Here is a 25,666-nt window from a genome sequence, read left to right on the forward strand (position 1 = left end):
ATGTAAAAAAAAACTCCCCGAAAAATAGCTTCCTTAAAAAGGTACCTTTATCGATCAGCAACCTGTGAATCAAAAATCCCGAACAAGAAAAGAAGACCGGAATTCAGAGAAAACGAAAGCTGCCTGGTTTTGAGATAAGAATTTTTTTTTGCAAATCTTAATCGGGAGTTTTATCGGACTAGTAATATGAAGGGAAAGAAAGAGATAGGTTAGAGTAAGGAATTGTAAATAGTTGTTAGTTAATTATTCACTGTTATACTTTACAAAATAAAGTTGTTAATTTTTACTTGAACTAGTTCTTGGCTTATTGAATTTTCACAGATTACTACACAGGATAAGCCTTTTCTGTGTTGCTGGTTTGAAATGAAGCAGGAGGGCTTACCCAGTGTCATAACATTCAGTCCTACCTTGTTCTTTATTCCTTCCTGCCCAGATTATTTGACTTGCTCCTTTTCCCAACTGTATCAGTCTCAGATTGATCTCTTTCCTCACTGCTTCCCTGAGGCTCCCCCTCCCCCTGCCTCTCACAAATCTCCCTGCTCATACCTTAGTCCCCTTCCAATTCAGATGCAATCATCCTTCTTGTACAGGTCACTTCTTGTACAGAAGAGATTCCAGTGACTCAAAAATGTGAACTCTTCTCCCCTGCACCAGCTCCTCAGCCACACAGTCACCTGTTCTATCCTCCTATTCCTACCCTCACTAGCTCGTAGCATCGGGAGTAATCCAAATATTACTACTCTCGAGGTCCTCCTTTTAAAACTCCTGCCTAAGTTTCAATATTCTCCCTTCAGAATCTCATTTCTTTCTCTTTCAATGTGTGCAATGACCTCCTGCTAGTCCTTCTCCTCTTTGAGAACATCCTGCATCCTCTCTGAGATGTCCTTGAAATGGGTACCAGGGAGGCAACAAACCATTCTGATTTTTTGCTGCTAGCCACAGAAACATCTGTCTGTGCCTCTGACCGGAGAGTCCCCTATCACAATCGATCACTTGGAACCCAAAATACCACTCATTTATATTAAAGCCAGTCTCCAAACCAGATACTCTTCCCTGAGAGTCAATCACCCCCGCACCCCCCCCCCCCACCCCCCACCACATTTTCCAAAACAGGATACTTATTTGAAAAAGGGGATAGCCACAGGAGATTCCTGCACTATCTGCATACTCCTCCTACCTTTCCTGGAGTTAACCCATCTACCTGACTGCATCTGCAGCTTTTCCCCCTTCCTATAACTGCCATCCATCACACATCACATCCCCTAGCTCTTGCAAATTCCTCATTGCCTCCAAGCGCTGCTCCAACCGATCCATGCGATCTGATAGGATTCGTAACCACAGACACTTCCTGCAGACATAATCATCAGTAACATGGAAACTCTCCCTAAACTCACATCCAACAGGAAGAATATATCACTCTACTAGAGGCTATCTTTGCTCCCTCATAATCTACAGACCCAGAAAGTAGTACCATCGTTTTGCTCTAAAAAGCAATGCTTAAGGTTAACTTAGTACTTAGGGTTTTGTATTTTTAAAATTTAATCAAGAGATAGATCTCAAAAAAAGATATAATCAGGAAAGATCACTACTATAGACTTACAGCATGGCTACATGTTAAAAACTGCATTTACCAGCTCACCCACACCGGTTTCTCCAAGGTCGGCTGTGAATTTTACTGTTTGTTCATTTTTCCTAGATGCACTCCCATGTCCAGAGATACGTGAACTCAAACAACAAAGGCAGTAACTGTACAGATTCACTGCTGTGTCAGTTCTTAGTATAGGTTCTTTCTCTCTCCCTCACTAACTATGTGGTCGCTGCCTTTTGTCTGTCTCCCTTCTTTTAAAAGGGCCATTGTTTTGATCTTTTTCTCCCCCAAAGTTCCAAACAATGTAACAGCTTGTAAAACAATAATTGCTACACCTGGAATTCGAGAAAATCACCTCTAACACCAAAGTACCTCAAAAAAGGAGCAGCTCTTACAGTCACAAATTTTTCTCGTCCTCCATCTTAGATTACCCAGAATCATTTCATGCATTTGCAAATTTTTAGAGAATATAGTGAGTTCCCTCACCTAAATCATTTAGCCGATCTTGTGTATAGCCAGAGTTCTAGTATTGGTCCTTGCAGTATCTTAGTAGTCACAACGTGCCATTCAGAAAACGTCCCATCTATTCCATACTTTGTTTAGTAGGCAGGAAACAATTATCTCATTTCATTCAAGATAATATCAATCTATAAGATGTAACATCAGAAGCAAGCATTCAGCCCACTGAGTATGCTCTACCATTCAATGAGCTCACGCGTCATCTGATAATCTTCAGCTCTACTGTCCTGCCTTTTTCCTATAAACATTGATTGCCTGACTGATTAAAAACCTGATGAAGGGGTTTTGCCCAAAACGTCAATTTTCCTGTTTCTCGGATGCTGCCTGACCTACTGTGCTTTCCCAGCACCACTCTAATCTTGACTTTGATCTCCAGCACCCACTTTCACCTGATTAAAGGTCTGTCTGTCTATCTCAGCCTCAGGTATAATAACCCGGGTTTGACTGAGCTGAAGAATTCCATAGATTCATTAACTGAAGAAATTCCTTCTCATCTCAGTCTTCATTATTCTTTGCTAAAAGAACTGCTCTCTGACCGGAGAGTCCCCTATCAATATTTTTTTAAAATATTGAAGTAAAATCAGTACTCAGCATTCATAAAATGAATCAGATTCTGACTTACCCATGTGCCTCTTAGTACCAGCTGACCTAACCAAGTGCTTCTGCAGAATGTTTGAAATGATGCCGTCAATAATATTGTGCTATTACCGTCCCATTTGTCCTCATGAAAATTAATTTCATCACATTAGTTTCATTAAAAGAGGTACCACAAACATTTTGAATCAAGTAAAACTGTCTGCATTCTTTACTATGATTGTATGGTTAAGTGAAAATTCCTCTGATATTGATTAACACCTTTGCACTGAATTAGCAACTAAAAATCAGAGACTTAGACCAGCACGGCTCAGTGCGATTTCATATACTGGAACCACATGCTTTTACAGGTTGGACTAAAGGGTCTGTTTCCATGCTGTATGACTTCAAAACTCCTCTATTTGCTCATAGCCAGTGACACTGAAGGGGAGAGTTTAATCCCAATGTTACAAAGACAGCACATTTTCCAGAGAACGAGGACCAACACTTGATTGAAAGCAATCCTCAGGCATCACCTATCTAGCTGGGATGATCTGCTCTGCATCAATTTCAGGCCTATAGATGATTTTGGAGGCGGCTGAAGAAAGCAATATTTGTGAAATGCTGGAAGCATTAACTTGTTCCGAGTTCCAAGAGAAGGAGGTTATTTTTCCTAAGATAAAGAAAAATATATATTTGACTGTCAAGTCTTTAGGGTCAGAATGAAGACTGCAGCAGTGATCAGGGCCCCTTATTTAAATAATTAAGAGATTTAAAGTAATGTCAGGTTTTCCCTGAAATGCAGAGAACAGGGAATCCCGAGACGAGTGGCCTTCATGGCGTCCGTGAGAAAGTTTCAAGGTGATGACCAAAAATAACAAGCAAGTGTTTAGAAAGAAAAAAAACTATCAGAATAGGCCAACCTAAATCAGTGCCAAGAAAAGCAATGGTAAAGCTGACTTGTCAATCATGGTAAGTGTTGAATGAGTCTGCCTCAGAGATCGCACTTGTTTGGTTAAAATAGAGAGTGAGCGGGCGTGGGAGCAAGAACAACAGTGCAAGCAAACACCATGCACGACAGTTGTAATGGTTAACATTTCAGCCCAGTTCAGAGAGGGAGCTCTCCAAGGGCAGGAGAAACGGTTGGGGGGGGAACACTTAGGTGCTAAGGCTTTAACTGGCAAATAGCATCTTTGTCAGACTAAGATGATTGCCTGACAGTCAGGAACTTGACTGAGTTACTCCTACTTTTTTGTTCATTCCATACACATGTGCAATTTTCCCTCCAAGTGTTAATGTAATTGATTTTTGAAGGTTACTGCTGAACCTGTATCCGTTATTTTATTACGCATTTCATTTCAAACTCTGACCACTTGTCAAGTAATAAGTTTCTCTTCATGTTCTGATTCCTTTGTGAACTACCTTAAATCTGTCCCTCTGGTTATTGGTTTTTCAGCCAGTGGAAACAGTTTGCTACGCTAAGCAGAACCGTAGCTTCTCCAGTTTCTCCATGTACTGTTTTTGCTCATCCCTGTACTAATTCGAGGAATTCTCTTCTGTACCACCTCTAATACCTGCTCGTCCTTCCTGATATGCAATGCCCAGAAACTGGACACAAGTACAGATACTAAAACTGAACTAACATTTTATATAAGTCCAACATAACTCTTGCTTTTTTGCCGTACGCCTATTTTTCTCAAAAAAAAGGCTGGAGAAGCTCAGCAGGTCTGACCACATCTGTGGAGAGAGAAACGAAGATTACACTTTGAGCGTGAGGGGACTCTTTTTGGAAAGAAAAATCACATCAGACTCAAACGTTACACATTTCTCTCTCTCTCCACAGATGCTGCCAGACTTGCCGAGCTTCTCCAGTATTTATTGCTTTTGTTTCAGATCTTCAACATCTGAAGTAGCTTGCTTTTATTTACCTCTATTTTTCAAGTCTGGGGCTCCATATAAAGGTTATCTAGGTTCTGTTGCAAATTCAAAGGTAACACTTCTTTTTAATTAAATGAAATATTATTTGGATTATCCATTCATCCATGCACGAATTTAATAAATTTTAAAAAGGTTGAACCAGAGAAGCTTCCTTTAACAGAACCCAGGGAGCAGAATGGTGCTCCCACCAGATACTTTACATGTTCTATCTCTTCTTGAAACCTCTCCTTCCTCTTATTCTCTCAACATTTAACCTTGTTGGATATGAGCACTGCCTTAGTTTTGAATCCTAGTTGCAAAGTCAAAGGAGATAGATTATAAATATGTAACTTGTAAAAGTATCAGTAAGCTTTCCACTCTAAGCATTCCTCTTTTTAAATTCATTCATGGAATTGTCAGTATTGTTTAAAAAAAAGAGTCTAGGTTCCCTTGAACAACTGCCACTAGAAGTTTCCGATAACGTGTGGTGACAGAACCGTACTACATTGAGAATAACTTGCAGCACTTACTGTCCTGGCTCACAGGAAAAGAATGCCTGTATGAATTAGGCATTCAAGAATCAACTCAATTCACATGCCAACATAGCACACTGTTTTCAAAACAAAAGGAAGTTGGAAAAGTTTAAAAAAAAGGAAAATCTTGATTAAAAAGAATAGTTAATAAAAAGGGATATTCACCTCATCTTCCTTCCATTCGGAGAAGTCAATCTTAAAAGAAGGAAGTGAGAACTGCTGGCTCACACCTCGCTTGTAATGGATGGTCTCAGAATGCATGGAAGGATGTTTTGATGTATATCTATAATCAACAAAAGTACAGGTATTAAAAAGGTAACAACAGCCTTCTCCTACCGAATAACCTAAACATTCAATTTTATCACAAACTTTGTTCTGTCCATCAGAATTTCATAAATAAACAATATTTCATATTTGTGTGAAACAGCACTAAATTTTAAAAAGGTAATAATCCATTTAACAAGAATTCCTGCTGATGACTATCCTTGCAGTCCATATAGCTATTTGGAGACAACCAAACTCAAAGACCACAATGCTTTATCAACACAGATTTGTGTTCTATCAGTACCTAATATCTCTGAGGCTAAATCTTTAATGGTACAATCTAAAACCCGAAAGCCATAAATTTGCACTTTTTCTAAAAAGGGGTTAATTGCTGACACTACGAATAGCTTTCTTCAACTAAAAGCAATTGAAAATGAAGAATACACACAGCAAACAAACAACTGTGAAAATGGTCAGCGAAGCTTTGACATTCCATTATTTTAGTTTGAGGACACAAACAAATGAAATAAGAATTCAGCAATCATTCAAGTAACAGAGAAGCACAATTTTGAACTCTGATGAACCTGGCCACTGAGTGAGCTCCCAACACGAGGTAATTGTTAGGACGATGATAAATCACATTTATGCAGTGCCCTTCACAACCATAATATGGTCCAAATCGGTTTACAGATAATCAAGTATTTTTGAAGTGGAATCACTGCTTTAATACAGGAAAAGGAATATACACTGACATTAGGCATGTTGTTACAATATTCACACAGTCTACGCAGATGTACCTGCATTGTTTTTTGTCAGGCTTGTTGCATAACAAAAAGCCCTCAAATGCTTTTTTGATTGTTTTGTACTTACTTCTGCTTACTGATCTGTTAAAAAGTTAGGCAACATGGATAAAACATGTGATAACATCATACAAACAACTTGCATATATGTAGCACCTTTAATGCATTGTGGCACTTCACAGTGATGTTAAAACAAAATTTAATACCAAGCCACAATGAGTTATCGGTTCAGAGGACTAAAAGCTTGGACAAAAAGCAATGCTTCAAAGAGCATTACAAAGGAGAACTTGAGAAATTTAGGGAGGGAATTAAGAGCCTGGGCCTTGACAACTAAAAACATAGCCACTGATGACGTCATCATTAACATCAGGTATATGCAAGAGGGATATCTGGAGATTTGCGGAGGTGGATTTAGTGGAGAGGTATGTGGCTAAAGGAGCCTACTGAACCAGGAAAGGGAAAGGCCTTGTAAGATTTGAAAACAAAGTTAAGTATATTAAAACTAAGGCATTGCCAGATCTGGAGCCAAAATAGGTTAACAAGCAGAGGGGTGCAGAGTGAACAAAGTGGGGATAAGTAAGGATACAATCCAAAGAGTTTTAGACAAGCACAAGTTTATAAAGGGACCAGGTAGACCAAGAGATCATTGTAACAATCCAATCTAAAGGGTAAAAAAAGACATGGATGAGGGATTCAGTGGCAAGTGAAGTAACATGGGGAGGACTGAGACAATGCATGAGAGGTGGAAGTAGACAACTTTAGGCAGATTAACATGTGACTGGAAGCTCATTGTGAGTGCAAATATGACAAAACTTGCAATGATCTGCCTCAGACAGTTATCACAGAAAGGGGCAGAATTAGTGATGAAGAAATAAAATTTGAAGTCACATTGAAGACAATGGAATCTAACATCCCACTATTTGGAGGACATATTTGCTCATTTGGACATTGGACATGCACTTACCTTACAGATAGTGCAGGGGTTCAGGGAGATGGTACGGTCAGCACTAGAAATCAGAAATTTTTTTTTGGATGGTGACATGGGGGGGGGGGGGCTCAAATGATATCCCTAGTGGGGGGTGGGGGGGGTTATCTTCTGATGTGACTGTGCAAGAATCAAAAGGGAAGCCACTGCAACTGATTCTCTGGTGGCAACCAATTAGACAATTGAAATCAAATGGTAAGGAAATGTTCAACCAATTGGATAACAGAGGAGAGACATTGGAGGAGGATGGCTTCATAAAAGATCAGCAGTTGCCATAAACAGGGAAAGAGATTGGGAAGAGACCTTCTGACAGTATAGATGCAATAGCGAGTTGTTTAAGTATAGAGATCAGGGTTGGATGGGATCAGAAGATACATGGTTATAATTGGAGATTTTAAATTCCACCTATAGTGAATTGAATTGAATTGAATTTATTATCACGTGCATCGAGGCAGTGAAAAGCTTGGTCTTGCGAGCAATACAGGCAGATCAGAGTCAAGTAGCATAGGTAAGTAAATTGGTAGAGATATTGGAGATATACTGGAAGCTGGTGACTAGTGTTGTTCCACAAAGGTCAGTGTTGAGACCACAACTTTTCACTTTTTACATTAATGATCTGGATGAAGGAATGGAGGGCATTCTGGCTAGGTTTGCAGATGGTATAAAGATAGGTGAAGGGACAGATAGTATTGAAGAAGTGGGGAGGCTGCAGAAAGATTTAGAAAGGGTAGGAGAGTCAGCAAAGAAGTGGCAGATAGAATACAACGTGGGAAAGTGTGAAACTGCACATTTTGGCAAGATGAATAGAGGTATGGACTATTTTTTAAATGGGGAGAAAATTCAGAAATTTGAAGTGCAAAGGGACTTGGGAGTCATAGTCCAAGATTCCCTTAAGGTAAACTTGCAGGTTCAGTTGGTAATTCAGAAGGCAAACACAAATGCTGGCATTCATCTCGAGAGGACTAGAATATAAAAGCAGCAATGTACTTCTGAGGTTTTATAAAGCTCTGGTCTGACCACATTAGGAATACTGCGCAGAGTTTTGGGCTCCATATCTCAGGAAGAATGTATTGGCCTTGGAGCGGGTCCAGAGGACGTTCATGAGAATGATCCCAGGAATGAAAGACTTAACATATGACAAGTGTTTGAGGATTCTGGGTCTATACTCAATGGGAGTTTAGAAGGATGAGGGGCGATCTAATTGAAACTTACAGAATACTGAATGGCCTGGACAGAGTGGACATTGGGAAGATGTTTCCTTTAGCAGGAGAGACTAGGACCAGAGGGTACAGCCTTAGAGCAAAGGGAAGACCCTTTAGAAGGGAGACGAGGAGAAACTTCATCAGTTACACAGTGGTGAATCTGTGGAACTCATTGTCTGTGAAGTATATTTAAGACAGAGATAAACAAGTTCTTGATTGTGAAGGGTATCAAAGGTTATAGGGCAAAGCAGGAGAAAGGGGTTGAAAAACTTATCAGCCATGGTTGAATGGCAGAGCAGACTGGATGGGCCAAATGATCTAATTTCTGCTGTGTCTTATGGTCTAAAAAGAACAGCTTACATAGTAAAAGAAAAAAAAAATTCTAGAATATCTAGAATGGCATTTTTTATAACCAATAGGGACTCTCAAAACACTTGTGTTGAAATTACTACCTTTACTGCAACCATTCCTATGTCATCCCTCTCATGCCATACCAACTGAATTTCATTCATTGCTCTCATAACCATCCCTCCTCCTCATTACCATTTCCCATTCTATCCCCAATCATATCCCACGGTGCACCTCCTGACATTCCAACACCTTCCCATAGCAATGTGAAACAAGTCAGAATTAATTAAAATAAACAGCATGGAAGCATCCAAGGAACAATGTGATTGAATTTGATGTAGGGCTTCAGGGAGAGAAGATAGCGAACACTGACAAAAGGTAAACTTCCAAGACAAGAGAAATAAATTGACTACAGTAGAGTCATAGGGTCATACAGCATGGAAACAGGCCCTTCGGACCAACTTATCCATACCAAAGAAGTTTCCTGAACTGAACTAATCCCATTTGTCTGCATTTGACCAATACTCCTCGAAGCTTTTTTCTATCCATGTACCTGTCCAAACGTGTCTTCTAAATTTTGCAACTCTACTCGTGTCTACCACTTCCTCTGGCAGCTTGTTCCACATACACCCTCCTACCTCAGTATGAAAAGTTGTCCCTCATGTAGGAATATAAATGACACCTTATCCCTTTAGCATGTTCTGGCATTCAGTGAGATCATTGAATTGCTGATATTTTATGACCAAATATCCAAATGTCTGCACTTTGCCTATGTACCTCAATATTTCTGGCTGACAAAAATCTTCCAAATTTGTATGTAAAATTTACAGTTATCCTGCCATCAACTGCAATTTGGGGGGGGGGGGGGGGGGGGGAGAGGAGGAAGAGGAGGATTTTAAACTTCTAGATTCCTTTGTCATTTAAGTGATTACTGCTATCACTTCTGAAAGATCTAACAGCAATTCTTAGATTATGCTTGGTTCTTCTTGATTTCTCAAACAGCAGAAATAGCTCTATCCTCCCTATCTGTGTCCTTTATCACGGTAAAAACCTGACTCAAAAAACCCTTTCATCTTCTAATTTCCAAGGGAGGTAACCTTTTATGTAATCTCTTTTGATAATGTAACTCGAGTCCAAAGTATCATTCTGGTAAATATCACTCTCCACTGCTAATTGTCCTGCCCAGAACTGTGCTCAGTACTCCCAGTGCAGACTAACCAGGTCTTTGTATAACAGATTATGGTATAAGGTGCCATTTAAGATAAATATTGAGATTCTGGAAATGAGAACCATTTTTCAAGTCATGGAAACCTCCCCTTAATAAAGATATCATTATGGACATCACCTCTAATGTGCCAGTGCAGCCTTTGGCTGAGTGAGAAAAGAAAAAGAGTATTGAGAACTAGAATTCAAACCTGAGACTAAAGTCAAGATTTACTGGGTAGTGATCACCACGCTCCTAGATGCTTCAGAGAGTTGGACAACCTCCAACAGTAACTCAAATCACAAGAAAAATACCATTAGCATCCCCTTCATAAGATCCTCCAAATCTTGTGGCAAGAAAGGTAATCCAACCTTTCTCAAGCCAACATGCTCAGCTGAAGGCATTACTCACTCAAAACCAGCTCCATTGTTAACAGAGATGTCATTCACATGCCTAACATCAGACTCCCAAAGCAAGTACTGCAACTCAGGCACAACAGAAGACTCCCATACAGAGTCCCAAAAGCATCCCTAAAGAGTCAAGCATCGCCTGAGTAATGGGAAACCCTGACCCAAACAGAGAGTCATTGAAGAAGCAACAGATCACAGCAAGAGACACCATTGGGAATGCACAGAGTTAAGTTAGAACATCAGGGAGCCCACGAACCTCCAAGCATCTTATCCACCCGACTCTTGAAAGCATGACTCACCCGACATGTGGCACAGTCTGGATAAAATGCATTGGATTTATCAGCTATCTCAGAATCCATCAAACCACAGTCAAAGCAAGTCTTCCTTGATTGCAAGAGATTTAAGTAGTATGACTGAAGCATGACTATTTCAAGAGGACTAGAATTCAAAGGCTAGCAATCCATTAAAGCTTTTAGATTATTTTTCATACTTTCAAGACATTTTAATGATCTTTGCCCACAAACCCCCAAGAATCTTTAAACTGTTTCTAACTTGCCTCCATTTAAAACGTTCCCACGTTCTATCATTTTTAGGTGTACATCAAAATCCATCTGCCACACTTCTGTAGACTTACTTTATCAATGTCAATTACTTTTCTGCTTTTATTTACACTGTTTGCAAAACTACTTTGGGTATGTGCAGAGAATCTAGCCTAACCTGCTAATGAATAAACCATATGTTAAGAGAAATGAGAGAAAATCTACACACACTCAATTCAATTCAGAATCCAGGTTAAATGAAGATTGCAGAGGGCATGCTCAGAGCAGCATCACTACGTACCTAAAAATGAAGAGTCAACTTGTTGAAAGCTACGAAACAGGACTGGTTGCATGCTAAATACCAAAAAGGAATCAATGGCCTAGTGGTATTATTGTTGGACTGTTAATCCAGAGACGAAAGTGTTCTGGAGATCTGGGTTTGAAACGCACCATGATGATGGGATTTGAAAGCAATAAAAATCTGGATTGAAGAGTCTAATGAAGGTCACAAATCCATTGCCAATTGTCAGAAAGATCCATCTGGTTCTACAATGTCCTTTGGGGAAGGAAACTGCCATCCTCACCTGGTCTGGCCTAAATGTTACTCCAGACTCAAAGCAATGTGGTTGACTCTTAACTGCCCTCTGGGCAATTAACAATGCTGGCCTAACCAGGACACACATTCTTTTTTTTAGCTAGTGATAGTCAGAGCTAAGTAAACGAAAAGCAAACAAACAAATCAGATCTAAGCTCTGCAGTCCTGCCACATCATCAGGAAAGATGGTGGACAATTAAAAAAACTCAGTGGTGAAGGCAGCTCCACAAACATCTTCATGTCCAAAGACAGAGGAGCCTGTCACATCAGTGCAGAAGGTAAAGCTAAAGCAGTGATGACAACATTCAGCCAGAATTGCTAAGTGGATAATGCATCTTGGCATCGTAGGTGCCAGTTTGCCACCTATTCCATACACTTCATGGGAGAGAAACAGCTGGAGCCACTGCATACTGCAAAGGCTACGCACCCTGCCAACATCCTGGCAACAGTATTGAGGACACGTGCTCCAGAACTTACCACGCCCCCGACCCAGCTGTTCCAGTGCTGCAACACTAGGGCATTTAACTGACTGTGGACACATAAAAAGCAGGTTAATCCACCTCAGTCAAATTCACCTTCAATCTATTCTCACCTTCCATCACTTGATGATTCTCATGCAGCACTCCTTGGTTAGTAATAACCTGCTCAGTGATGCTCAGTTTGGGTCCGATCAGTTCAGCTCCTGACCCCATAACCACTTTGGATCAAGCATGGACAAATGTGGTGACCCAAATTTTCAATTCCTCAATGACCAAAGGACTACAGGACAGCTAATGTGGGTCCACTTTCAAGAAGGGTAATAGGGACAAACCAGGGAATTACATCCCAGCAAATCTCACATCAGTGGTAGGGAAACTATTAGACAAAATTCTGAAGGTGAGAATTAATTTCTACGTGGAGAGGCAAGGTTTGATCAGGGATAGTTTTCATGACTTGTCAGAGGCAGGACATGCCTCAAATTTGATTGAAGTTTTCCAAGAAGTTAATCAGATGTGTAAAAGAGGATAGTGCATTTGATGTAGTCTATTTGTATTTAAGCAAAGTCTTTGACAAGGTCCCACATGGGAAACTGATCAACAAGTTAAATGCACATGGGACTCAGGATAACTTGGCAACAGTGATCCAAACTTGGTTTCGTGGTGGAAGGCTGTCTGTGTGGCTGGAAGCCTGTGTCTAGTGGCATACCACAGGGATCAGGGCTGAGTCTCTTACGGTTTGTGATATTTATAAACAATACAGATGAGAACATGCAGAGAATGATCAGTAGGTTGGTGGATGACAGTGTTTGGTTGGGCGATTAACAGTACAAATTACGTCTTGGGTTACAGGAAGATACGGATGGATTGGTCAGAAGGGGGCGATGAGTGGCAGGTAGGATTTAATTGTGACAGGTGAGAGGTGATGCACTTTGGAAGAAGGAAGAGGGCAAGGAAATACTTAATGATTGACAGGATGTTCAGAAGTTCACAGGAACAGAGGGATCTTAGGTTGATTGTCCACAGGTCCCCAAAGGTGACAGGACAGGTCAACAGGATGGTTAAGGTGCCATAAGGGACACTTGCCTTTACTCAATCATGGCGCAGATTACAAGAACAGAGAGGTTATGTTGAGGCTGTATAAAACTTTGGTTCAGCCACAGGCAGAGTATAGTGTGCAGTTCTGGTCACCACATTACAGAAAAGATGTGATTGCACTGGAAGGTTGCAGAGGAGATTCACCAGGATGGAACCCTTTAGCAATGAAGAGAGAAGCTGGATAGGCTTGGTTGTTTTCTTGAGAACAGAGGAGGCGGAGATGGGACTTGATTCAGATATGTACGATGAGGGACGTAAACTGGGTGGATAGAAAGCAGATATTCCCTTAGTTGTAGCATCAAAAATAAAAGGGCAAAATTATAAAGGTAAAGGACAGGAAATTTTAGAAGGGATTTGAGGAAAATACAACTTATCCAGAAGGTCGTGGAAATTTGGAATGCATTACCTGAGAAGACAGGCAGAGGCAGGAAAGCTCACAGCTTTTAAAAGGTCCCTGGATGAGCACTTGAAATGTTATAACTTTCAAGGCTATGGGCCAAATGGGATTAGTGTAGACAGGTTGATATAGATTCAATGGACCCAGTGCCTTTTCTGTGCTGTAGAGTCTGTAACATCTCTGTTGGAATTCCTCCTTTCCCTGAAAGTGCCTTCCATCAAGGTTGGAAGGAATATTTTCAACAATTCAAATGTGAAATTCATAGTAGCAACTAATTCTCTATCTCCCAGCACCCTGTGGTAGATTTCATGCGTGTAGCAGCATTGATAGGAGAGTGACAAGTAGTGAAAGGTTTTTTTTAAATTAAAGCTGTGGACCTGCTGATATTCCACCTGAGGCTGTCAAAGCTTTTGCTCCCATCAAGACTTCAAAAAAATGACAGGTGTAACTAATTTTAAGAAGGGAGATAAATCAGGATATGAAAATTAGCAAGTTAGTTCCCTGTTGGCCACAGCAGAGAAAATCATCATACACAACCAGCAGAATTGTCTACTTCCTGTAGCAGAGGAAATCCTCCCAGTGCGTGGCTTTGGTCTTGTTGTCAAACTAATCCACACAAATGAGAAGACAATCACAGGGAACTCTTCAATGTATTCATTTGCAAGACTAGTGCAATCAGGTCAGTGAATCATGAGATACGATGGATTACACTCTGGAGACTATGATGTCCAAAAACTTCACCATAATCCTGCAAGTGATTCACGGTTACAAGACTCCATCTACTGAGTTGCAGATCTGAAACTGACACCTTAAAAATTCAGACTAATACCAAGCAAGACTGCTGTTTACAGGCTACCTAACAATGCCTATTCACCTCTTTGAACGATCAACTGCTCTATGGTGTGACTATTAAATACCACCTAGATGGAAAACTATTTCACTTCAGTCTCTTGAATGCCAAAAGTAAACCAAATCATCAATGTCACGTCTGATCTACAGCATGGGGGTGACTGCAGCATTGCTACTTTGCATCAAATTAGCAAACCACCACAGATGTCTTCAAATTCTGCATACAAGAGTTCTAGCTTGACCTTAAAAATTGCCAGAATGAAAGAAAAATTGATATCAACTCAGATCTACTCAGTCAAATATTCCATTTCCCAACAACGTTGAAGGAGATACTCCAGAATACGTTGCGCATTTCTCATTCCTTGGCAGCCACTTCTCTCTAATGGACACCATTGCTGAGAAGACCCAACACTGGATCAGCAATGTCAGTTCAATCTGCTACAAACTGCCGTTTGCCCATCAAGCTGCTTCATGTTGAGTCCAAGCACCTTAACAAGGAAATAGAGTGATGGCAGAGAAGGAAAGGAAATAGATTCCGAAATTTAGGTGTTTCTACCTCATGGAACATCTTGCGCCCTGTACCCAGATATCTGTGGGCCAAAAAAGCATCAGTAGAACTTTTATTAATCTGCACTATAGTTCTGTCAAGGTCACTATACCTTTGTAGAACATAGACCATAGAAAAGTACAGCACACAACAGGTCCATTGGCTCACGATGTTGTGCTGAGATTTAATCCTAATGTAAAATATAGTAACTTAACCTACGCACCCCTCAACTCACTGCTATCCATGTACATGTGCAGCAGTTGCTTACATGTCCCCAAGGGCTCTGCTTCCACCACCACAGCTAGCAACGCATTCCATGCATTCACAACCCTCTGATGTCTCCTTTATACCTTCCTCTGAGTATCTTCAAACAATGACTTCTCAAACCAGTCAATCCTGCCCTGGGGAAAAGTCTCTGGCTATTGACTCTTTCTATTCCTCCCATAACTTTGTATACCTCGATCAGGTCTCCTCTCTCCCTCCTTCTCTCCAGAGAGAAAAGTCCAAGCTTATTCAACCTTTCTTCGTAAGGCAAGCCCTCCAGTCCAGGCAGCATCCTGGTAAACCTCTCCAAAGCCTCTATTTTCTCTATAGTAGAGTGACCAGAACTGGACATAACATTCCAAGTGTGGTCTCACCAGGGACTTGTCGAGCTGTAGTAAAACCTCGCGGCTCTTAAACTCGATCCCCCTGTTGATGAAAACCAAAACACCATATGCTTTCTTAGCAAGCCTAGCCACTTGGGTGGCAACTTTGAGGGATCTATGTACTTGCACACCCAGATCCCTCTCTTCCTCCACACCGCCAAGAATCCTGTCTTTAATCCTATATTCAGCATTCGATTTTGACCTTCCAAAATGCATCACTTCACATTTATCCAGGTTGAACACCATCTGTCATTTCTCAGCCCAGCTCTGCATCCTGTCCATGTCACGCTGCAGCCTGCAATAGCCCTTGATATTATCAACAACATCTTTAACCTTTGTGTCATCTGCAAATTTACTAATCCACCCCTCAACTTCCTCATGCAAGTCATTTATAAAAACTACAAAGAGCAGAGGCCCAAAACAGAGCCTTGCGGAACCCCACTCAACACTGACCTCCAGGCAGAATACTTTCCATCTACAACCACTCTCTGCCTTCTGTCAGCCAGCCAATTCTGAATCAAGATAACCAAATCTCCCTGTATCCCATACTTCCTGACTTTATGAATAAGCCTACCGTGGGGAACCCTATCAAATGCCTTGCTGAAGTCCAAATACACCACATCCACTGCTTGACTGTCAACCTGTCTTGACACTTCCTCAAAGAAGTCAATAAGATTTGTGAGGCATGACCTGCCCCTCACAAAGCCGTGCTGACTGCCTTTAATCACACTATGCTTTGCCAAATAGTCATAAATCCTATCCCTCAGAATTCTTTCCAAAACTTTGCTGACAACAGACGCAAGACTGACTGGTCTGTAATTGCCAGGGATTTCCCTATTACCCTTCTTGAAAAGGGGAACAACATTCGTCTCCTTCCAATCCTCCAGTACGACTCCCACGGACAGTGAGGAGGCAAATATCCTCGCCAGCGGCTTAGCGACCTCCTTTCTCACTTCCCGGAGCAGCCTAGGATATTCCCGAGGAATATTGCAAAATATGTACACAGTACTTTGTGTAAGGCCCAAATCAAGGCTCTACAACTGAAGCACAACTTCCTCCCCTTTGTATTACAAATACTTTGAGATAAAGGCAATAATTCCAATTTCTCCACAGGAAGACCAGATGTAGAAAGCCATGACCCAAAGTAGACATCATCCTTGAATTAGGAGAAAGTGAGGACAGCAGATGCTGGAGATCAGAGTTGTGTGTGTGGTGCTGGAAAACCACAGGATGAAGGGCTTATGCCCAGAACATTGATACTCCTGCTCCTCAGAAGCTGTCTGACCTGCTGTGCTTTTCCAGTGCCACACTCTCGACGACGACCATCATCCTTGAAGTGGGGGGCAAGTGACCACAATGACCCACTAGGTACCAGCACAAGTAGGGGCAATAATGAACACAAGTGTAAAACAAAAGCAGATACTGCTTGCGAACCTCAGGTCTAGCAGTATCTGAGGGGAGAAAGCAGAGTTAACATTTCAGACCCCCCAAACTCAATTGTTAACTGTGTTTTCTCCTCATGGATGATGCTGAGTCTGCTGAGTTTCGTCAGCAATTTTTGCTTTTGTTTCAGATTTCCTCCATCTGTAGTTCTTTATTATACTTATATGAACACAGATAAGGCAGGTCTATTAAATTAATAATTTAAATCTGCTTTAACAGCGGAGGAAAAGAACAAACATGAATGATATACAGGTGTAACTGACACCCAAAATAAGGGACCGTTTTTCAGGGCCTGCAGTAGAGACAACTTTTTGTCATATTTATCAGTGACTTGAGTGAAAGAATCAAGTTGCACATTCAAGTTGACATGAAATTGAGGCACAGTGAATTGTGCAGATGGAAGCAGGAAGTTACACAGCCAGATGTAAACTAAGTGGGCTTAAAACATTGGCAGAGGTTCAAGGTGGGAGAAGTGTAAAGTTATGCATTTTGTTTCAGAGGAAAATAAACTGGAATACAAACTTTTTTTTATAACAAGAGAGAAGGAATTGTGGACCATAAAGTCATCAAGATAGCTTCTGGATTTTTTTTGTCTTTATCCCAAAGGATTTGTAATACAAAGGGGAGGAAGTTATGCTTCAATGGTAGATCCTTGATTTGGGCCTTACACAAAGCACTGTGTACACGTATGCAATATTCCTCAGGAAAGGCATAGTGACCTTGACAGAAATACAGTACAGATTAATAAAAATTCTACTGATGCTTGCAGAGGCAAATTATGAGAATAAGTGTCTAAACTTAATTTGTATTCCTTTGTGTTTAAAGGTTAAAGAGTGATGTAATTGATGTATTTAAAACAGCAAACAGATTTGATAAGCAAAGGGAATATTTCTACTGATGGGGGATCCTGGACAACATCACACAATATTAAAACTAAAGCCAAGTTATTTAGAAGTGAAATCAGGAAGTACTTTTTAAAAGAACTAAAAAGTAGGGAAAACCTAGAATTCTATTCCCAAAAGACAGAACAGTGGGTTAAGTGGAGATTTTGCCATATTTTTTGGTAACAGGATTTTGGTAACATGAAGCTATCATGGAAGGAAAGCAAATATCGGAAAATTAAGTACAGATCATCCATAATCTGGCTGAAAGTGCTTAAGGGACTGAATGGTTTGCTCCTATATTTGTATCTATATTCAAAAATAACATTTGCAGAGTGCAAAAAGCAAGTATATTCAGCACAACTCATTTTCATTTTTAAATGATCCCAGAATGCTGAGATTTCCTCTTTTCGTCAAATTCTTTTCAAGATCCAAGAGACAAGACCACAAATTTGTTGGTATAAACTAAATAAAACTCAAACAGGAAGGATTGAGACCAGACAGAAATGAAACAAAGTTTTCAATTAATCATGATGCGTTACACCAAAAAGGGAAATCAACTCAAGATGAAAATAATTCTTTTTCTGCCGATTTGAATTTTGTGGATATGGCAGCCTAAATGCAGTTGATCTTGGAACTGTTACCTTATTGGTTGATAATTCCAAACTTATCCCCAGCATGGGCTTTGCATTACTTGTCCATCTTCCCTCTAAGCAACTAAAACAGTTCATTGACAGTGCTTGCTATGACAAAATGTAAAGCACAGAATTATCAGGGAAGAGAATACTGAATTTGGACACTTTTGTCCAAAGGGAAATTTCAAAACTGGAAAACAAACCATGGTTAAGATAGTTAGGCAACAGGACCTGGCAGCGATAGCTGGCTGCTAAACAGCTGGAATAAAGTTGATTTACTGATGTAAGAAGCGGAACTCATTTGGGCAAGAATCATAAGCTCTCTATAGATGTAGACAGAGCTTGCTAACATAGGGCAGAACATCGTGATCAGGAACAGAACACTCTGTAAACTGATTGCTAAAACTGGGACTTCAGTGCAAGTAGGAATGCAGTGCTGAGGAAGAAGGTAGTTTTTTAAAATTCTGGTTGTGTTTAGCTAGTTCAGTGCTTTTTTTTTAAACTCTAAGCTAAGAGACTGTAACTTGCTATTACTTTACTACATGAGTAACTAGTTACTTAACCAAGAAATAAGACTGGAGAGATGGCAGGGTAGGTCGACAGCATTCCGATCAGACACCTACATTAGCAGCTCAAGCAATTTCAGATCAACAATGCTGAACAGGAGTTTGAGTGACAGACATTGCAGGACATCAGAGTGGGGGAGTTACCTGGACATTGTCCGACGAAGCAGTCACACCGTTATTAGGTAAAGCTTTAGATTTTGATAATGGTCAAGAACAGGAGATATGGAATCGAAATCGTGCAAGTTCAGTGGAGCAATGGGTCTCTATGGCTTCAGGCCCAGCAGACCTTTGAAATTCACGGAGTGTGTTTTGAGTGGCAATGTTCAACTTTGAAATGAGACTGGATGTATCGCCACCGAAGTCAGTCCCCTGCCAACAACAGTACACCCTGAGGAATGGAATTAAACAATTCTTCATCTCTTTTGATGTCTTTGTTCCAAAGAAACACTTAATCATTCCCATTCCCGTCACTTCCTCAAATTCAAAAAGATTGAATGTGCTGACATGCAAGTGGTTCTAGTCATCCGGGAGATTGTCCAGCTTATTTATTTTTCCCCACTATCAGCCATCTATTCAATTCCCTCCTGTCCCTTCTACACTTCATTGCAATAAGTCGTACAAGGAGTTCATAAGCCTTTTTCACCAAAACACAGACCACCCATTTAGCTAGCTCTGTTACTTTTCCTTTCTCTGGCCCATAAGTCAAACCTCCCCTCCAGTCTGTTCAAGCATCGTCCTGAAGTTGAATCTGTCTTTACTTGCTAGATCATCTGCCCTCACACATTCTCAAGCTCATCTCATGCCAACCAGAAAATCACCACCCACAACTGACCTGACAAATGCTATATTGGAAGGTGTAAAATTAACAGGCAAAAGAAAACAGCTGATCCAGGAAGCTCACTGACCAACTTGTCATCTTAACCAGCATGCTAAAAGACAAAGGAAATGTTCCCACTCCTCATTCCATCCCATCCTTTTGAAAGATGTTTTCATCCATCCCTGGTCAAAACCAGGGGACTGACTTTGGTGGCGATACATCCAGTCTCATTTCAAAGTTGAACATTGCCACTCAAAACACACTCCGTGACTTTCAAAGGTCCGACCTTGTGAACTGCTACCACACTTCACACTCCCTTTGCTCTTCAAAGTCCTTGAGTATGCATTAGTTGGGAAAAAAAATCCAAATTCAATTTTATTCTTTCAACTCAATTTGAACCACTACTGCTGCCATAGCATTAATACAGTGTGAAGAAAATGTATAAACAGCATGAAGTAAAATGCCTTCATCACCTTTACAGCTTTTTATAATCAACACCACCTCATCTAAGGTTTCTCACCCTTTATAGTATTCAGGATCCTCCCCTTGCTTCGTTACACACCTACTTATGTGATTGTAACCAAGCATCTACAGCAATGGTCACACATAGGGAAAAGAGCAAACTCCATGCTCTCGTTACCTCTTGTTCCTCTAACCTCTGAGGATGATCAGAAAAGATTGGATCAGCATCTATATGTTCACTACTGAAATTCAGTTCTGCCCTTGAAACAAATTTTGGATTCTGTAATGAATCTGTAGTTTATTTTTATGATATCATTTATTCCCCTTTCACCTCCAGACTCTTTATAAATCAATACTGTCCTGGCCGGACTTGCATTCACCGTTAATTTGAAATCATTCAAAACTTTGCTGTCCATAGCTTAACTACCATCATGTTGCATTCACCGATCACTCCACGCTCAGTAATTATATTGCAGCTCGATCGCTAACAACTTTCATTCTAGTTTTAAAAATCGCTCCACTATCTGGTATCTTTGCCAAGAACCTACTGAGATCTCAGTACTTCTCCAAGCCTGGGCTTTTGCACATCTGCAATTTCAAGAACTCTTGTTAACTTCTATACCTTCAACTGACTGTGCTCAAGCTCTGTAATTCCCTTTCTAAATTGCTAAACTTATACAATACTCTCTCTACCTAATGTATCTTCAAATCTCATTCTGTAACAAAGATTTTCGTCTCCTGACCCAAGGCCTCCTACCATATTTGAGTGTCAAATTTTTGTTTGACAATGCTGTGAAGCTCCCTAGGGCATTTTCAATGGATATGAGGTGCTCTACATATACAAAAACAGATACTTCTTGCATGTAGGTCCCTGATTGATTTCACAGGTCAGCACAACATCGTGGGCCAAAGGGCCTGTACTGCGCTGAATTATTCTATGCAAAACAGCCTCAAGTCGCTCAGCCTTTCCTAGTTAGACCTGTTCTCCATACCAGGCAACATCGGGGCAAGTCTCCTCTGAACCCTTTCCAAAGTTTCCATATCTTCCCTTTCATGCAGTGACCAGAACTATATGCAATACTCCAAGTGAGGCCACATCACAGTTTTGTACAGCTGCAGCATATCCTCATGAGTCAGAAACTCAATCCCTCTAACAATTAAAGCTAACACACCATATGCCTTCTTAAAACTTTATCAACCTGGGTGGCAAAGTTCAAGGATCTATGTACCTGGACACGAGATCTCTCATCCACACTACCAAGAATCTTGCCATTAACCCAGTACTCTGCATTCCTGTCACTCCTTCCAGAGTGAATCACCTCATACTTTTCCACATTGAACTCCATTTGCCACCTCCCAGCCCAGCTCTGCAGCTTATCTATGTCTTTCTGTAATCTACAACATCCTTCATCACTATCCACAATTCTACCACCCTTAGTGTTATCCATAAATTTACTAACTCATCCTTCTACACCCTCAATCAGTTCATTTATAAAAATGACAACCGACAACGGACCCAAAACAGATCCTTGCAGTACACTACAAGTAAATGAACTGCAGGATGAACATTTCCCATCAACCACCACCCTCTCTTCTTTCAGCTAGCTAACTTCTGAACCAAACCACAAAATGACCCTCAATCATATGCCTCCGTATCTTGTGCGAGAACCTACTCTGAGGAATCTTATCAAACGCCTTACTGAAATCCACATACACCACATCAACCATTTTACCCTCATCCTTGGTCACTTGCTCAAAGAACTCAATAAGGTTTGTGAGGCACAACCTACACTTCACAAAACCATGTTGACTATCCCTAATCAAATTATTCCTTTCTAAATGATTAGAAATCCTATTTCTTCTAATGTTTTCCAACACTTTACCCACATCTGAAATAAGGCTCATTGATCTATAATTACCAGGGTTGTCTCTACTCCCCTTCTTGAACAAGGGGACAACATTTGCTATTCTCCAGTCTTCTGGCACTATTCCTGTAGACAATGATGACAGAAAGATCGAAGCCAAAGACTCTGCAATCTCCTACCTGGCCTCCCAGAGAATCCTAGGATAAATCCCATCTGGCCCAGGGGACTTATCTATTTTCACACTTTCCAGAATTGCTAACACGCCTTCCTTGTGAGCATCAATCCAGTCTAGTCTAGTCGCCTGTATCTCAGTATTTTCCTCGACAACATTGTCTTATTCCACTGTGAATACTGACAAAAAAAAATTCATTTAGCGCCTCTCTTATCTCCTTGGACTTGATGCACAACTTCCGACTACTGTCCTTGATCGGCCCTAATCTTACTCTAGTCATTCTTTTATTCCTGATATACCTATAGAAAGCTTTAGGGTCTTCCTTGATCCTACCTGCCAAAGACTTCTCATGTCCCCTCCTGGCTTTTCTTAGCTCTCTCTTTAGGGATCTTCTTAGCTCTTTCCTGGCTAACTTGTAACTCTCAAACGCCCTAACTGAGCCATTACATCTCATCCTGACATAAGCCTTCTTCTTCCTCTTGACAAGAGGTTCAACATCTTTACGAAACCACAGATCCCTCGCTCGACCACTTCCTGGCTGCCTGGTATATACCTATCAAGGACAGGCCACACTGTTCCTTGAATCAGCTCTGCATTTCAATTATGCCCATCCCCTGCAGTTTCCTTCCCCATCCTATATATCCTAAATCTTGCCTAATCACATTGTAATTGCCTTTCCCCCAGCTATAACTCTTGTCCTGTGGTATATACCTGTACCTTTCCATTACTATAATAAACATATCTGAATTATCACTATCACCAAAGTGCTCAACTACCTCCAAATCTAACACCTGGCAGTGTTCATTACCTTGTGGAAAAACCTAATGTGGCCTCGCCCCTTGTTGGCCACAAGCCAACATTAGAGAGAAGGTTGAGAAGTGACTTAATTGAGACATACAAGATAATCTGAGGGTTAGATAGAGTGGGCAGTGAGAACCTTTTTCCTCAGATGGTGATGGCTCGCACAAAAGGACATAGCTTTAAATTGAGGGATGATAGATATCGGACAGATGTCAGAAGTAATTTCTTTACTCAGAGTAGTAAGGACGTGGAATGCATTGCCCGCAACAGTAGTAGACTCATCAACTTTACGGATATTTAAATGGTCATTGGATAGACATATGCATGAAAATAAAAGAGTGTAGAATAGATGGACTTCAGATTGGTTCCACAGGTTGGCGCAACATCAAGGGCCGAATGGCTGGTACCGCACTGTAATGCTCTGTGTTCTAAGGTGATCCTCCATAAATCCCAGTTATGTCAAGAGGTTTCTGGTCAGCCTATCTAGTAGTGACTTTTGCAACTTTGTTTATTTATCTGATTGCATATGAGCTGGCTTTGGGGATTCTTTTATATTAAAGGTGTTACATAAATGCAAAGTAGAGGATTGTCCCAAGTGGGTTTAATAAACTTTTTGCCAAAATTGGATTTAGTCAAGTCATACCCTACATTGCTTCAATGAGCTTTCAAAATTTTCAAACTGAAAATCCTATAGGATTTTATAGATTTACCTGATATTTGAAAATTAAAAATCCTTATTCACTTACACTGCCATACCACCGTGGAATTCCTCTGTTGCCTGACAATAGATGGTTATTGCAACACGTGCATCAGCATCAAAGGTAAACTCCACGCTGTAGAGCACTTTTGGCTTTGCATTCTCATCTGTCAGACTGTCAGCTTCATCTTTGTACCTGTAAGGGAGTAAATATAAATACATGCTTACATACAACATCAGCTATTAACAATACTGACCTAATAGCAAAGGAGCAGCAGTTAAGTGACAATTTAAGTACCCTGTGTCAATCTTAAAACAATGTCTTTTTTTAATTCAAGGTTAATACTCTTGCCTGGACAGAAAATATCAAGTAGTTAAGCTCATTTATATAAAGTTATGCTCTCTACCTAGCTCCACAAACCTCTAACAAGAGTGTAAGCATTCTTATCTACAGTTCAAATACACTGTAGATGTCATAAGTTGGCAAAAGTTGCCTTCACCTCAAATTATTTCGGGCACACCAATGGCGCACACAATACTTCATGTTCACAACTCTGTTAACCTCTACACAAAATCACTTGGTCCAAATATCTAGTCAAAGTGATACACATTTCCAATCATACCCAAGGGACCTACAGTTGACTGACAGAAATTCCTGAAACTACTCATCACTGAGCAGTCTGTATGGGTGGCCAAAAACAATCAAATAACATTAATAACAAAAATACTGAAGCTCTCCCCACTTGGTGTTCTATACTGCCCCTCAACCACCTTACTTCTCCTGTTCAATGAAATATGAACAGAAATTGTACTTCAGATAAGAAAGTGAATGCCATATTGCAATCAAAGAGTACATGGTTAGCATTTGTGGAAAATTTGTCATTCAGCAAATGTTATTAATATTTGTATGGACTGGCTTCTCAATAAAATGGTTCATTATGTTATGAAAGTTAATGATTGACCTGTATTGGAGGAACTTGCATAAGTTTATTAAGTCAATTCAACTTTGCTTTAAAGATTGCTCTTGAAGCTTTTAAATCTACACTCATCAAGACAGAATCACAAAAGAATATTAATTTATTGTATAGAAGATTATTTAGTATGAGGAGATAAGAAAATAGGCTCCGAATTTATGAATGTTTTCGGGTGGAAAAATCAACTAATGGAGTTCCACAAGGATCAGTCCTGACACCTCAATTATTTACCATCTGTAATTAATTACTTGGGAGTGGAGCTGGCGTGTAACGCATCAAAGTTTGTTTGAAATAAATCCAGAGAGGCCAGTATCCTGTCACCAATACACCCTTTATTTATACATGGAAAGTCATTGACAATGATCCAGCTCCCTCAGAGTCAAAATTTCTGATATTCCTGGTTTTAATCTGTCAGTCAGGGCTTCCTCATTGGACCAGGTTAACAGCCTCAATCAGGGAAATCATTCTATGAGTCTAGATGAGAGTGGTGCTGGGAAAGCACAGCAAGTCAAGCAGCATCTGAGAAGCAGGAAAATCGACATTTCGGACAAAAGCCCTTCATCATTCTATGAGGCCCGCCTAGCTGACCTCATCATAGAAAATAATTCAAAAATAGGCAGGAGAACATGTTGTGACGATGACAGAAGGAATCTGCAAGGAGATGGAAATGGGTCGAGTGAGTGGACCAAACCTTGGCAGATGGAGTCTACTATAGGAAAATATGAGGTCATGCACTTTAGTAGAATCAAAAGGCAGTCTATTATTACAATAAAAAAAAGCTCAATATTTATCACACAGATGGATCTGGATATTACAATGGATGCAGCACAAAAAATTGTCATGAAGGTGAAGCAAGTTAATT

General features: G+C 40.4%; 1 protein-coding gene across 3 annotated transcripts in view; it reads right to left on the bottom strand.

Moving 5' to 3' along the window:
• LOC132825532 (E3 ubiquitin-protein ligase MGRN1-like) overlaps positions 1-25,666 on the bottom strand; it is a 158,810-nt gene that overhangs the window by 82,109 nt on the left and 51,035 nt on the right. For all 3 annotated transcript variants that reach the window (XM_060840899.1, XM_060840897.1, XM_060840900.1), the window contains exons 4-5: positions 23,880-24,026; positions 5,296-5,413 (exon numbers count right to left, since the gene is read on the bottom strand). In XM_060840899.1, coding sequence (XP_060696882.1) covers positions 5,296-5,413; positions 23,880-24,026 — 265 coding nt within the window. The remainder of the gene's footprint in view (positions 1-5,295; positions 5,414-23,879; positions 24,027-25,666) is intronic.

The sequence above is a fragment of the Hemiscyllium ocellatum genome, chromosome 20 (assembly GCF_020745735.1).
Source record: "Hemiscyllium ocellatum isolate sHemOce1 chromosome 20, sHemOce1.pat.X.cur, whole genome shotgun sequence".
NCBI lineage: Eukaryota > Metazoa > Chordata > Chondrichthyes > Orectolobiformes > Hemiscylliidae > Hemiscyllium > Hemiscyllium ocellatum.